General features: G+C 37.2%; 1 protein-coding gene across 4 annotated transcripts in view; it reads left to right on the top strand.

Moving 5' to 3' along the window:
* The window catches only part of nectin1b (nectin cell adhesion molecule 1b), a 75,321-nt gene extending 65,943 nt beyond the window's left edge, over positions 1 to 9,378 (top strand). For 2 of the 4 annotated variants that reach the window (XM_048264289.1, XM_048264291.1), the window contains 2 exons: positions 854 to 955; positions 6,722 to 9,378. In XM_048264289.1, coding sequence (XP_048120246.1) covers positions 854 to 955; positions 6,722 to 6,958 — 339 coding nt within the window. In that variant the 3' untranslated portion in view covers positions 6,959 to 9,378. Of the gene's footprint in view, positions 1 to 853; positions 956 to 3,984; positions 4,169 to 6,721 lie in introns of all 4 variants that reach the window. The other 2 variants (XM_048264290.1, XM_048264292.1) reach the window with 2 other exon arrangements.
* The last annotated feature ends 3,202 nt before the right edge of the window (positions 9,379 to 12,580 follow it).

Genomic DNA, 12,580 nt, shown 5'->3' with positions numbered 1-12,580 from the left:
TATGCCATCTCATTCACACATATTTTGGGGGGAATTGCTTCTGTTTCTGATTTTCAAGATTATTGTTTTCTTGAACATTTTTGTTGTATGAGTTCTTAGGATACATATTTTCCTTGTGTCTTTTCCAGAACAATGTTTCCTAAGTAGTAATATATGCCCCAAAATAATATTGCTTTTTCCCTGCTGGCGTATGTTAAGAGAATTTACATAGTAAGCTGTGGTTTCTTCATGTGTCAGAAAATGCCTAGCCTATATGAAAATATTCTGGACCGTTCCAGCTCAAAACCCAGACACACATATTTTGATATTTGTAGTTCTATATTATTTTTAGTATTGTTCAGTGTTTTCTGTTGTATTATACTTGTATGGATGCTGGCTTTTAAACACTTGTACACTGTTAATGTTCTTCTAAATGCATATTTCTGTATTTACATTCCTGTTTATTTGCATTCACCAGACAGTTGTCAATTCAAGCTTTCTCATACAGCACAATACAGTGTGCACCACTGGATTTAAGACTGAAGTGTGATTAAAGGTTCTTAAACATAAAAAACAACAAGAAATTGACCATTTCACCACTCAATCATTTGACCACTGTTATTGAACTTAATATAAATTATAGTTCTGGCAGTATTAGACAATGACTGCAGCAGTAAGTTTACATGACATTAGAAAAGATCTAATTTAGTGTTAGACTAAAATTGGACATATTAGTCCAACTGAAATCACATTTACAAAATGACATTAATCAAAGTCAGATTAATGCACCCTGATAATACGGTTGGGAATCAAGTTACTGTTACTCCTACGTGTATATGTTCAACCGGACCCTGAGTTGTGGTCTCTCTTGTAGGTGGTTCACTTGGACAAAGATGAGGAAATGCAGAAGCTTCCTCTCCAGCCTCCATACTATGACATGGCACCCTCTGAGTCAACCGCCTTCACTGATAAGGTGGTGAGTATTGTCCCAGACAAATTGCGAGGGATTGCTTTTGTTACTGACCCATGTATGTGGACTGAGTGTGTTACATCTCTTTTACCTGCTGGTCAGACATGTGACATGAGAGAGAGAGACAAAGCTACTAGCTACGATTCATTTTCAATCGGAGTTGGCATTTTGCAGTGACAAGGGACAAGTGATACTGTAATTGCATTGCGAGCTACTGTAGGTTGGGACTTATGCAAATACTGAGCGACGCAACATGGCAATCCCAGTGAAAGTAGTGTGATGTACGAACCTCATCTCAAAATAATAATCGCTAACTGCAGTATTTCTGTGTAAAAATAATATATTTGGGATTTTTTTAATGTTATATTTTGTAATGTTTGGGATTTTTTTCTCTTATATTTTGTAAATGTAGCTAGAAATAGACACCGTAAAATCAAACAACTTTTGTAACCTTGTTTACGAGCTAGAAATAGTGACAAGTTATTAAAGTTGTCTCCCTCCTGTGTTGCCTGTCTGACTGTAGGGATATGGCGCATGCCTTGGTACTGGTTCTTGCTAATTGCAATCATTATGCTGCTGCTTGATTTCTTCTATACATTTTAAATGAACTAATTTGTCATGATGACCACACATTACCATAGGTAGTTCTCAAATACTTTTATTAAGTTTGAAGGTAGTTCATTGTCGTCGCTAAACGGTCTTGCTAATAAACAGCAGTGGCCAGCTAGAGACAAACTGGAACCCTCTTCAGCTCTGAAACAATTTCCTTGATCATGGGCAACGGCAGAACAGTCCGCAGCTGAGCGCCCTTGACATGCATATGGCCGTGGATATCATTGTAGTAAAATGTGTAGTACATTATGGTAGCCTACTCAATACTGGAAATGATAACTGAGTTTCAAAAATTGTTTTGTTTTTCTTGAATTCTTGACCTGACTTATTACTTAGACTGACGTGTATCTTGTATAGTGTATATCTGTTATCTATTGAGATATTTCTAAGACATTCAGTCAGTCAGAACATGCCAATGCCATTATAACGTGGATTATTACAATATGACCCTGAACTGTGCATGCCAAGTTCATGTCCATGTACATAGCACAAATGTCCAGCACTTCTGTACATCATCACAACAGCTATGACTGTGCACTGGTAAACAAAGCCAGCAACTGATAAAAGGTTAGTTTCCCTCTTATTTACTCTAGTTACTCAATGAGTACTCTGTGATTTGGCAATCCTTGATGTCACAAGGAGGTTCATGGAAAAGAAAACAAAAATGTCCTTGTGAGACAGAAACCTCTACAGGACAAAACATTTCAAACTACGAACAACACTCTTCAACTCCAATAAAGTGTGGATGTTAGAAGTTTATGTGATAATAAAGACAAATGTCAACAAAGTCAATCAGCAATGTCAAGTCGAAAGGGACCAAAACCATCTCAACAACTGTGCAAATCAACCATAAAGGCAACGGGAAATAGTCTTTGGTGAGCCTACATTTGATAACGTGTGCAATGCTTAGATGCAACCAGGTCTGCATTCTTATTCAAGCTACGCCTGTTATAACTAAACATTTACGATGCTCCTTTCATTTGCAACAAATGTTCATGTTTAGTTATTTTAGCAGTTGTTAATTTATGAATTGATAATCCTACCTGTCAATTTGCTGTGAATTGTTTGAGTTGCTTGAGACCATTGAAATGACCAAAAGCATGGGAACAGATAACACTACATAGGATTAAACCTTTGAAATATGAAATAGTTTCAGGGATGGGCTTAGCCTTTTTCAACTAAGAGTATATGACAGGACAGTTTAGTCAGGAAGCATCTTCAGATGGAATAAGTTCTCCCTTTTTCTGAATTAATTCTGCTATCTTGAATGCCATGTGAACTGCAAATGCTCACATATTCTCAGACAGCATAAAACTGACTCAGACCTACACCAAAATATATGTGACGTCATCAAGTGACATGTATTCTTTTCATTCCAAATCAATTCTCAATGCTAATTCCAAGGGAGTTATGTTTAGTTATTAGTTACCTATAGTGGCTTAAAGCCGCCAAAAGAAAAACAAAAACGGGAGGGTGATAATCTGCCCAACATGCTTTTAAATTTACTGTATCAACAACCTTTCCTATGTTCTGTAATATCCACATGTGTTCTCCTTTTCAGAATGGTTCATGATTTTCAAAAAAACCTTGACATTTAGACACCAAAATATGTCTCTCATGCTCATCTCTTACAGTCTGTTTGAATTGTTTAGTAATTTCATACAACCACAGTCTTGTTGTCTTCTTTTTGTTTGTTTCAGTTATTTATTTCTTGCTTAACATCTCCTCAATGAAAGTTTCCCTTGTCGTGTCTAATGGTGTTCCACCCTCAGAGGCCCACATTTTACAGTCATACCAATGCTTGCACAATTGGATAAAATGTGAACACAATGGGAAACAATGTATTCACCTAAGCCAAAATGTAATATGTTTTAATATAATTGGTTAGTGTTTTAGCTCTTTTCTTCCTATTAGTTTCCCTTACAAAATGCATGTGACAAAAGTATCTAGAAATCTGGATTATGTCAGGCTGTCCTCCAATTTTGTCTGTTATTTTTCAAATAACTATCCTAAATTGTCTGTTGATTGTAGTTCATGGTTTGTCTTTCATTCATACATTAATCATCACATACATCCATTTTTTATCTGTACAAACGCTTCTGTTTGAACTTTTATTTGTGGTCATCGTCATGCCACCATGTCATGCCTCTCCGTTAGTTTCCTGTCCTCTTTTCTTTGATTGGTCTTGAGTCTGGAGTCTATCAAAACACACATCATCTAAATCTTCATGTTCTATCTCACATACACACATACACACACACACACACCCATACACACAGACTTTCACTCTCTGTTCTCTCTGCTACCATAGGTCTCTCTCTCTCTCTCTCTCTCTCTCTCTCTCTCTCACTCTATCCATCTATCTATCGCGCTCATCCACAGCCACACTCTTCACACACACCTTTCGCCTCTCTTATCTCCAGAACTCTGGCCACAAGGACTGTGATGTCCAGTATGCGGAGCTGGATACTGCAGCTTTGGCCTCCTCTCCCAGCCCACGAAGCTCTGCTCACACTGGCGGGGACCTGGTCGAGTATGCAACCATCCAGCCTAGCTCACACTAGCGCATGCCATTGTAGGCCTTTCCCCTAAGACTCTGGCCTCAAGGTACACATGCAGAAGCACCCCCTTTTACTTCTCCTCCATTTACTGTCTTTTTTAGTTAATCTCCTCACTTTCTCACAGAGCACTCCTTCAATGTGTCCTCAGTGTCTTACCCCTTGCTTTGTTTTTTTTATTCCCCTCTTCTTGGGTTTTCTTTTTCAGCTATACGAAAACAAACCATAAAGATAAACAAAGCTCAACAAATCAAATAACTAAAAATTACCACAGTGTAATTTTTGGGAGAACATTTTCAAAACCATTCAGTGGTAAACAGGATTAGTTGCTGGTTGAAGAGCAACTCACAGAATCTTTTGTGAGAGCAAAGAAAGCAATATTATTTTAGTGGAATCTTAAAGGTCTTTTATTTTACAAAAAAATCACAAATAGCCAAGTAAGCAGAACCAATCTTGGAACTAAGAAACAAACCCAGAATTAAAATAAAAATAACCTGTCTAGTCATGATCACTCAAATGTCAAACACTCAAAAGTAGTAGCTTGCCCCTTCCTTAACCCCCACACATGATTTGAGCATGACTCGGGTGCCTGACATGGAATAGTTTCACTCAGTTCTACTGTCCTGACCTGACTGGATTTGAGCTCATTTTTCACGGATGATTCATTTTCAGTTTGGTAGTTTTTGTGATTTATAATTGCATGATCAGTCTTTGCATGACTTTGTGTATAGACATGTATGGTATTTTTGTAGTATAACTATTAGTGGATGGAACTGAAGGTTCTATACAATAATTACAGATTAAAAAAAAATGTTGGTGACAAATTGAGTTTACAAAATGTGTTCATACATACCGTAAAGTAAAAGTATGTTTTATACAGAGAAAAAAAATGGTGATCCAAAATACAGTTCAGAATAACAATTTACAACAGTTTAAATCAGACTAGTTTGACTAACTGTAGTAAACACAAACACTAAGATATCAATTCTCACACCTTACCTGGTATCTACTCCATAAAATAATGTTGACAGATCACCAAATTTCACATTCACAATAAATACAAGAAATTATAAATGAGCACAACTTCATTGAGTAAGTACTATACTAGTAAGTACTATATTAGTAAAATACTACTACACTTACAACTGTAACAAAGATGCTGTAATATAAAGCTTTAGCAGATAGGTAAAAAACAAATGCATTGGCAATGTAGTATTTTTAAAAGGGTGCGGATTCTGTCTTAAAATAATGGCTCCAAACTCATTTTGATGCTACTCTGACTCGCAGTATGGGAAATGGAGTCTCTGATCATTAGAGAGAGACTATAGAATCTTTGCCCAATTATAGACATTTCCTCATTATAGGTCCAAAGTATAATCATATCATAAAGGTACATGTTAGCTCTTTGTTTTATACTTCATGTCTGCATCTGGCATCTTACCCTAACGCGTAAAATCCTTCTCCTCTGCATTCCATAGTAATGATGTAATTTCGCCTATAAGGAGTGCAGAGTTTATGTCACTATATTTTTCTTTATGAATACAGTACTGCCAACAGAGTGGGAGTCATCCTTCTCATAGATGTAAAGATACTTGGAAACTCTTTGTAAGTTATACTCATTCTCATTCCATCCTTCTTTTCCTATTTTTTAGAGGACATGGGCCAAACATCTTTTGCAAGTTTCTGGTGTGCATTTTTACCGTTTGCACCAGAAACTGTCTCGTGCTCACCACCTTAGAGGCTCCGCAGGAAGCAAATTATTTTAATGGGCATAAGTGCTCAAAGGACACCCATTTATTTTATTTTCTGCTTTATGGTTATCACTTTATTTCTACCTACCATTTCAGGTTATGGCATAGTAAAAAAAACCTCATTACATTAATATAACATTAATATTGTAAAACCTATAAGGACTTCACTGTAATTTCCTGAACATTATTTTCCGAACTACTAAAGAGGTTAGCATGTAATCAACATAGTACAATGCATCGTTCAACATCGTTAACTACTGACATGTGCACAACCCAGGGTCTATTTATGGATGACGAGTTTCATTTAGGAGCAAAATTACGTTAATCGGAGGAGTTTTGAGCTAGACTGTTGTTTGCATTAACAAACTTAGTGGGCCTCTAAAGCCCCACCCCCAAAATAGGCCTAGTGATGCCGTTGCTAATGAGTATACAACTGCAGCGCATTGTCGTATTAATAAACTAAACTCATACTGTATAAAATTATGTTTATTTGTAGCACCAAGCAATTAATCTTTCACATAACAGCTGTCATCTCTTCACACAACATCAAAACTGTAACTGTTAGTCTATCTCAAGACACAGTTATGGCCATAAAAGTAGCTACAGGGCATTCACAAAAACCTCTCCTTGAGACACAGATATAAGACCACTAGCATCACCAACACTGACACATACAGGTAAACACTATGTATCATGTCACATGAACTTCATTAAGAGGTTGTGATATAGCTGAATGCCTTTCAAAACTCACACCTCTGGTGGGAAAGTAAATGCACTCATCTGTTTGATTATTTTAAGAAAGTGGGTGCATTGTTGTCTCTTTTGCGGTGTCTTTGTCTCTCTTTCTACAGAACACTGGGAACCGTTTCGAAGAGCTATCAACCCCGACTGAATATGTGAGCTACCATCATGCCTGCAACCAGGATCACCATATTGAGATACCGGCTTCCTCTTCCTACACTCCTATCACCCTCCTGCCCCAGAACCCCTATCCTCCACAGCCTCCTAACCCACCCATGTACACCTTCTCCCCCAACCCTCCTGCCCCACGCCCCCCATTTACTTTCCCTAAGGAACAGTCTGTTTGATAGGCTGAATGGCGCATCCATGTGCTGCCCTGCTCAGGAGAACATGGCGTGACAGCATCAACAGAGAACAACAGTATACTGTTTTCCATCTACAAAGTACCATAGAATTTATGCCTCTTTTACGCTCATCCTTTCATTTGGACCGCATGAAAGTGTGTGGGCATTCTCTCCTAGAATGATTAAAAGTGTTTGTGCATTGTGGACCTTAATCCTTAAATATTGTGCACTGCATGTTACAAAGACTGTCGTTAGGGACCCTCACCATTCCGTCCCATTCTGGAAACACAACCGCTACTTTACCTGCCAAGACCACTTCTCCTCCCTTGTATTCTAGAACACTCATGAGTCATTGGTGTCATCTCCCTGGTCTATGCACTGTCACTGTATCCCTGCATTTATACTTGTCTTTACTTTGCCTCTGAGTCCCTGTACAGTACACACTGATGTGTCATATAGTTTTTTTTATTCTCCTATAGTGGTAGTGATTCATTTTTATTCATTGTTTCACTTTTGTATGCTCCTTCACATTTATGTTTTGCACATTACATTTGCTTGCATTTCAGTGTATATTATATGTGATTCAGTGTGTACTCGTGAAAGTACATGACATTTGCATTAGTCCCAATTAGTTTTTTTTATTATCAAAATAATGACATGGATACATCCCTACAGACATCAGCCACAGGATAATTACATGGAAAATGACAGTGCCTGTTTTAACCTATGGCTTCCTTCAACACAACTTAGCCATTTATATGCAACAGAGACATTAACATGGATCCAGGATGATTGAGTTGTTAGCTTACAGGTACATAATGAGGGTTTAGACTGTCTTCCATGCCAGCAAATATAACGCAATGTATGTCTGTGTTGTGTGCAAATTGCTTATTCTGTTTCAGGCATTATTGTATTTGTCTTAGCTGCTATTCAAGCCATTAAAAACACAAACAGATGCATAAAAAAGACTTGAAACAAATAATCAAGATGCATAAAACACACAGGAATCATGGTCGTTTCACTGCTCCTCAGAATTATATCTCCACTGTATGTGTACTCTACCGCTCCTCTAATGTTCTTTAAAGAAGTCCAGCCAACGCTGGGAATGTTGTGTTCACTAAATCATAAGAGAGAGAATTAAGGGCTCTATTTCAGTTTTCTACAAAAATCAGTGGGCGAAAGCTTCTCGTAAAGGTGAAGGCGGGAAAACAGCATGCTTTCTGTTTTAAAATCTTCCACTTTGTTACCAAAGAAATAGAGCAGTATATATTCACTCTTGGTTTTTCCACTAAGGTTTACAATCATAAACTTTTGTATGTGGAGGCAAATAAGAAAATCCAAAAATGTACCTGATCATCCTACTTCATCCTACTAAAAAAAACTAGACACACACACACTGAAATGAAAAGTCATTATTGTTAGGGAGCACAATAGTTAGAAGAGGCTTAAAGGTGCCTATGACAGTCTCACATAAAAGTTATTAGAAAATAGGCTGGGGAAAAAAAATAATGCCTCTTCAAATTTGTGTTAGAGTGGTAAAAGTAGAATTTCCCCAAAACATTTCAGTGTTAACATATAGCTGAAACGAACATATACCACAAATTACAAATATGATGTCCTCTCAGACAATCTCTACAGCACACAATAGATCTCACATTATTTGCCATGTCAAATGTATGTTATAAAGAAAAAAAATGTGTTTGTGATCAATGTGAATAACAAAATTAATTGTAGAGATGTTGAAGGTTGTTAAAATGTGAGCTTTACCAGTGGTTATTTGGTTCAGTTAAATTTGTGAGGCTACATATTGTGTGACCCTGTTGTCTTGTATTGTTTTCTTTCCTTGAATGTGCTAGTGTTTTCATTAAGTCCAACATTTGTTTCTGGTTACAGTCACAGAAGTATTAAAAGGATTGATTGAGTTATCTTCAAGTTGCACATACTTAATAGTTGTTGCTTTATCTGATTATCACAAATCAGTCATCACTTACAAATAGGTCCCTTTGCTACTATATATTTCAATACAAGGTTTTTTGTTTGTTTTGTTTGTTTTAAAAGCACACACCATTTTTTTATTCCTTGAATTACTTTAGCTGCCATAGTTTTGTTTACCATTTTAATCCTTTTTATTTTGTACATACAGATTGTTGCATCTCAGCTACATTTTCTAACACATATGAACTATATATCTTTGATTATGTTTGTGAAAGATAAATATCGTTGGAGTTTACAGTATTGTGGGAAATGAGCTCTTAGTCATTGTGTGCATTACCACTGCTAGAGTTCTCAAGTACATGCAAGACATTTCAACTTCTGGTCTTTTTTACATGGGACTATGTCTAGTGTAAATATTAACATTATATTCCAGATGTGTTATAAGAAATTAATGCAGTTTAACATTAAACGTCACACTGTTAATGATATCACTTGGTTGCATTTCTGATTTCTTTCAAATTGAAGAAAAAAAAGAGAACCAAGAGAAGACCTTAATTTTTAGTTTCTTCTTTCCTGGCACTCTTCCCTCCAATTACACCAAAAAAAGCTGGACAGTAACGTGGCTCAACCTATCAGTTTGTAAGGTAGTGATTCTTTATTTTGGCTCCTTGTATATTCAGTGATTCTATATTTTGGCTCCTTCTTTATAACTCTTTCTATTGATTTATTTGTAACATACAGTAAGGCTATTGGAATGACTACATGGTAGTACTCAGCAGTTCAAGTTAACTTCGGTTAGCTCCCATGTAGCAAAAATCGAGTTGCCAGTCTTAACCTACCGAAGATCACCCACTCAAGGTCCGATGACAAAAGTGTGTAGGGAAAATGGTCTGCATTTCAGACTGCTTCGTCACCACGAGAGTTTGACAGGCACAATTATTCATTCAAAAATTGCATGGACCTAGATCTCCATATATGGGCAAAGATTCTTTTTTGTATACAAAAATATATGCACCTATAGGCGAACTTCAGAGGTCTATTCAAATTGTGACACAAACCATAGGTATGATTCCTTCCCCCATCCATGCGTTGTATTACCAATTTGAGTGGGAGAATCCGGTAGAAGTTGCTGGAGCTTATGAATAGTCTTTTGCTACAAGGAAGCAAATCAACAAGAAGCTCCAAAGAGCTATATATACTGACAATGTAATGTTTCACGATTCTCGCGAGATGTCTTCGGGTCACTATTCTTGAAGTTGCATGGCTGGTTTTCTCATTAGCGACTCACTACAGTTATGCTAGGGGAACAATGCAGCCGGTCGTTTTGTGTGCCTGTCTGAAGGCCTGTTCGCCCAGCACTGCTTTGCTTGGGATATTTTGATAGCCTTTGAGGCTGCTTTCTGCTATTGTGTTAATTCTTGATATACAACCTCAACAGAAAAAGTTGGTACGTTGTGTAAAATGCAAATAAAAACAGAATGTGATAATATACAAGTCTTGTAAACCCATATTTAGCAGCAAAAAGGACATAAACAACATATCAAATGTTGAAAATGAAACTTTGGATTTTCATGGAAAATGTATGTCAATTTTGAATTTGATGCCAGCAACATGTTTAAAAAAAAGTTGGAACGGGAGTATGTTTACCACTGTGCTGCTTCACCTCTAATTTAAAAAAAATCTGTAAATGTTTAGGAACTGAGGAGACCAGTTGCTAGAGTTTTGAGAATGAAATGCTGTCCCATTACTGCCTGATATGATTTCAGTTGCTAAACAGTATGTGGTATTCTTCTCATAACCGTTTGCTGTCCCCACTCCGTTCTGTGATTGGTTCCTTTGTTGAGGTGAAAACGAAGTCCATGGAATCCAGGCTGCCACGCAGTTTGAAAATCGCGTGCGTAAGGCAGCATGGGAAAACCCAGGCTAAGTCTTCCCTGGAAAAGACATGGCCGGGATGGCAGTATATGTTGCTCAAAACCTGTATTCATCATTTAGAATTGATTGTGCTTTGCCAAATATGCAAAATGTTCAGGCACTAAGTGGGATAGGTTGGATACTTGGATAGACCATCTCCTCTTTAGCCCAGATGAGTTCGTGATTTCCAAAAAGAATGGCAAATTTTGATTGGTATAACCACTGGACCTTTTTCTAGGTTACCTCAGTCAATTTAGCTTAGACCCAGATAAGATGGTGGTATTTTCTGTATGTCTCAATACAATTTTAGCGATTACAATTTTGGCTGCAGTTTTTGAATTGAGTATAGACAATGCACATAGACAATGGTTATCAGAGGTTTTCCTGAGCCCATAAAATGACCACGACCATCCAATTTATTTTTTCAGCTCTTTCTATTGTTTGCAAAACGTTCTCTGGATTCTCTGAATGTTTTAATAATATTTTGTCCTGTAGATGACAAACTCCCCAAATACTTCCCAATTACATATTAAGAAGCATTAAAATGACATTGTTTCATCATTTGTGCACACAGGTTTACACGGAGTGATGAATACCCCTACACAGGCTTGGAATTTCACCATTTTAGGGGCAAGGCCACTTGGCCTTCAGTTGGGCATATTTGGTAGGGGGCACAAAGGCCACATGTCAGGGCACAAAGGCCAAAGTTAACTATACAGTAGTAGGCTCTAAAAATGATCAAAATTGTATTTAGCCTATTCACAGCAGTAGACCTGCATCACTGTATGAAACATTACAAAAACATGAAACATGACATATTACATAGAACTGTAAATCATCTGATAAACTAATATTTACAGATATCTAGGCTATATTTAACATTTACTTTATATTTGGCCTGTTATGAAATCATGTATTGAACAATTTAAGCACAGCTCAGCTTTAAGAAACTCAAATAGCCTAGATGCATGCTTAGCATTTTGTGATCATTAAGGCTACTTTAACAAACTCTTAGTCAGCTGTATATCCTCTGATTTTAATATTTACCGATATCTAGGCGATATTTGTAACATTTACATTTTGTATTTGGCCTGTTATGAAATCACGTCGAAAAATTTAAACACGTTGTGAAACTTAAAACCCAAATTTGTAGACATGCATGTCGAAATTAGCTGCAAATTCAAAACCGGATTACTCTGGAACGGCTAACTGTACAGGGGACTGCTTTAAACCGTTCGTGTTCGGTAAGGTCTGCTGTTTATTTTGATATATGGTTTGCCATGTTTTGAACGAAGGGTTCGTGAAGTATTCCACCAAGATGAATGGGTAGGGAGATAGGCGCAGAACCAAGAATTTATGATTCAATTTAATCATAGTATTTATTTGTCTCACGAACCGTTCACCAAACGGCTAACATCGTTTACAAGCTGAGAAAAAGCTCTTTCATGTGATGTGATACTTGTGATGTCTGTATGATGAGTAGGCTACTTTGTGAGTACTGTAGTTAAACTGAGAAGAATGGGTGAATCTGGACGCACTTTCTTTCTTGCTGTGCGCTGTCACTTTCTCCACTGCATAAAAGACTACATTAATTTGCGCTGTGAATGCTAAGATTATTTTGTCAGGCCATAGGCTAATAAAATACGCTATTAGTCGGACGCAAACCAGAATATTGAAATAAGGGGGCACCAAGGCCACAGTGGCCTGTAAACCTCTGATTTTCAAAGGGGCATCACGGCCAACGCAAGGGGCAAAGACGGCCATGGTCGTCGTGAA

The sequence above is a fragment of the Alosa alosa genome, chromosome 15, assembly GCF_017589495.1.
Source record: "Alosa alosa isolate M-15738 ecotype Scorff River chromosome 15, AALO_Geno_1.1, whole genome shotgun sequence".
NCBI lineage: Eukaryota > Metazoa > Chordata > Actinopteri > Clupeiformes > Clupeidae > Alosa > Alosa alosa.
Note: the sequence above shows the minus strand (reverse complement) of the source record. Positions and strands in the feature narration are given on the sequence as shown.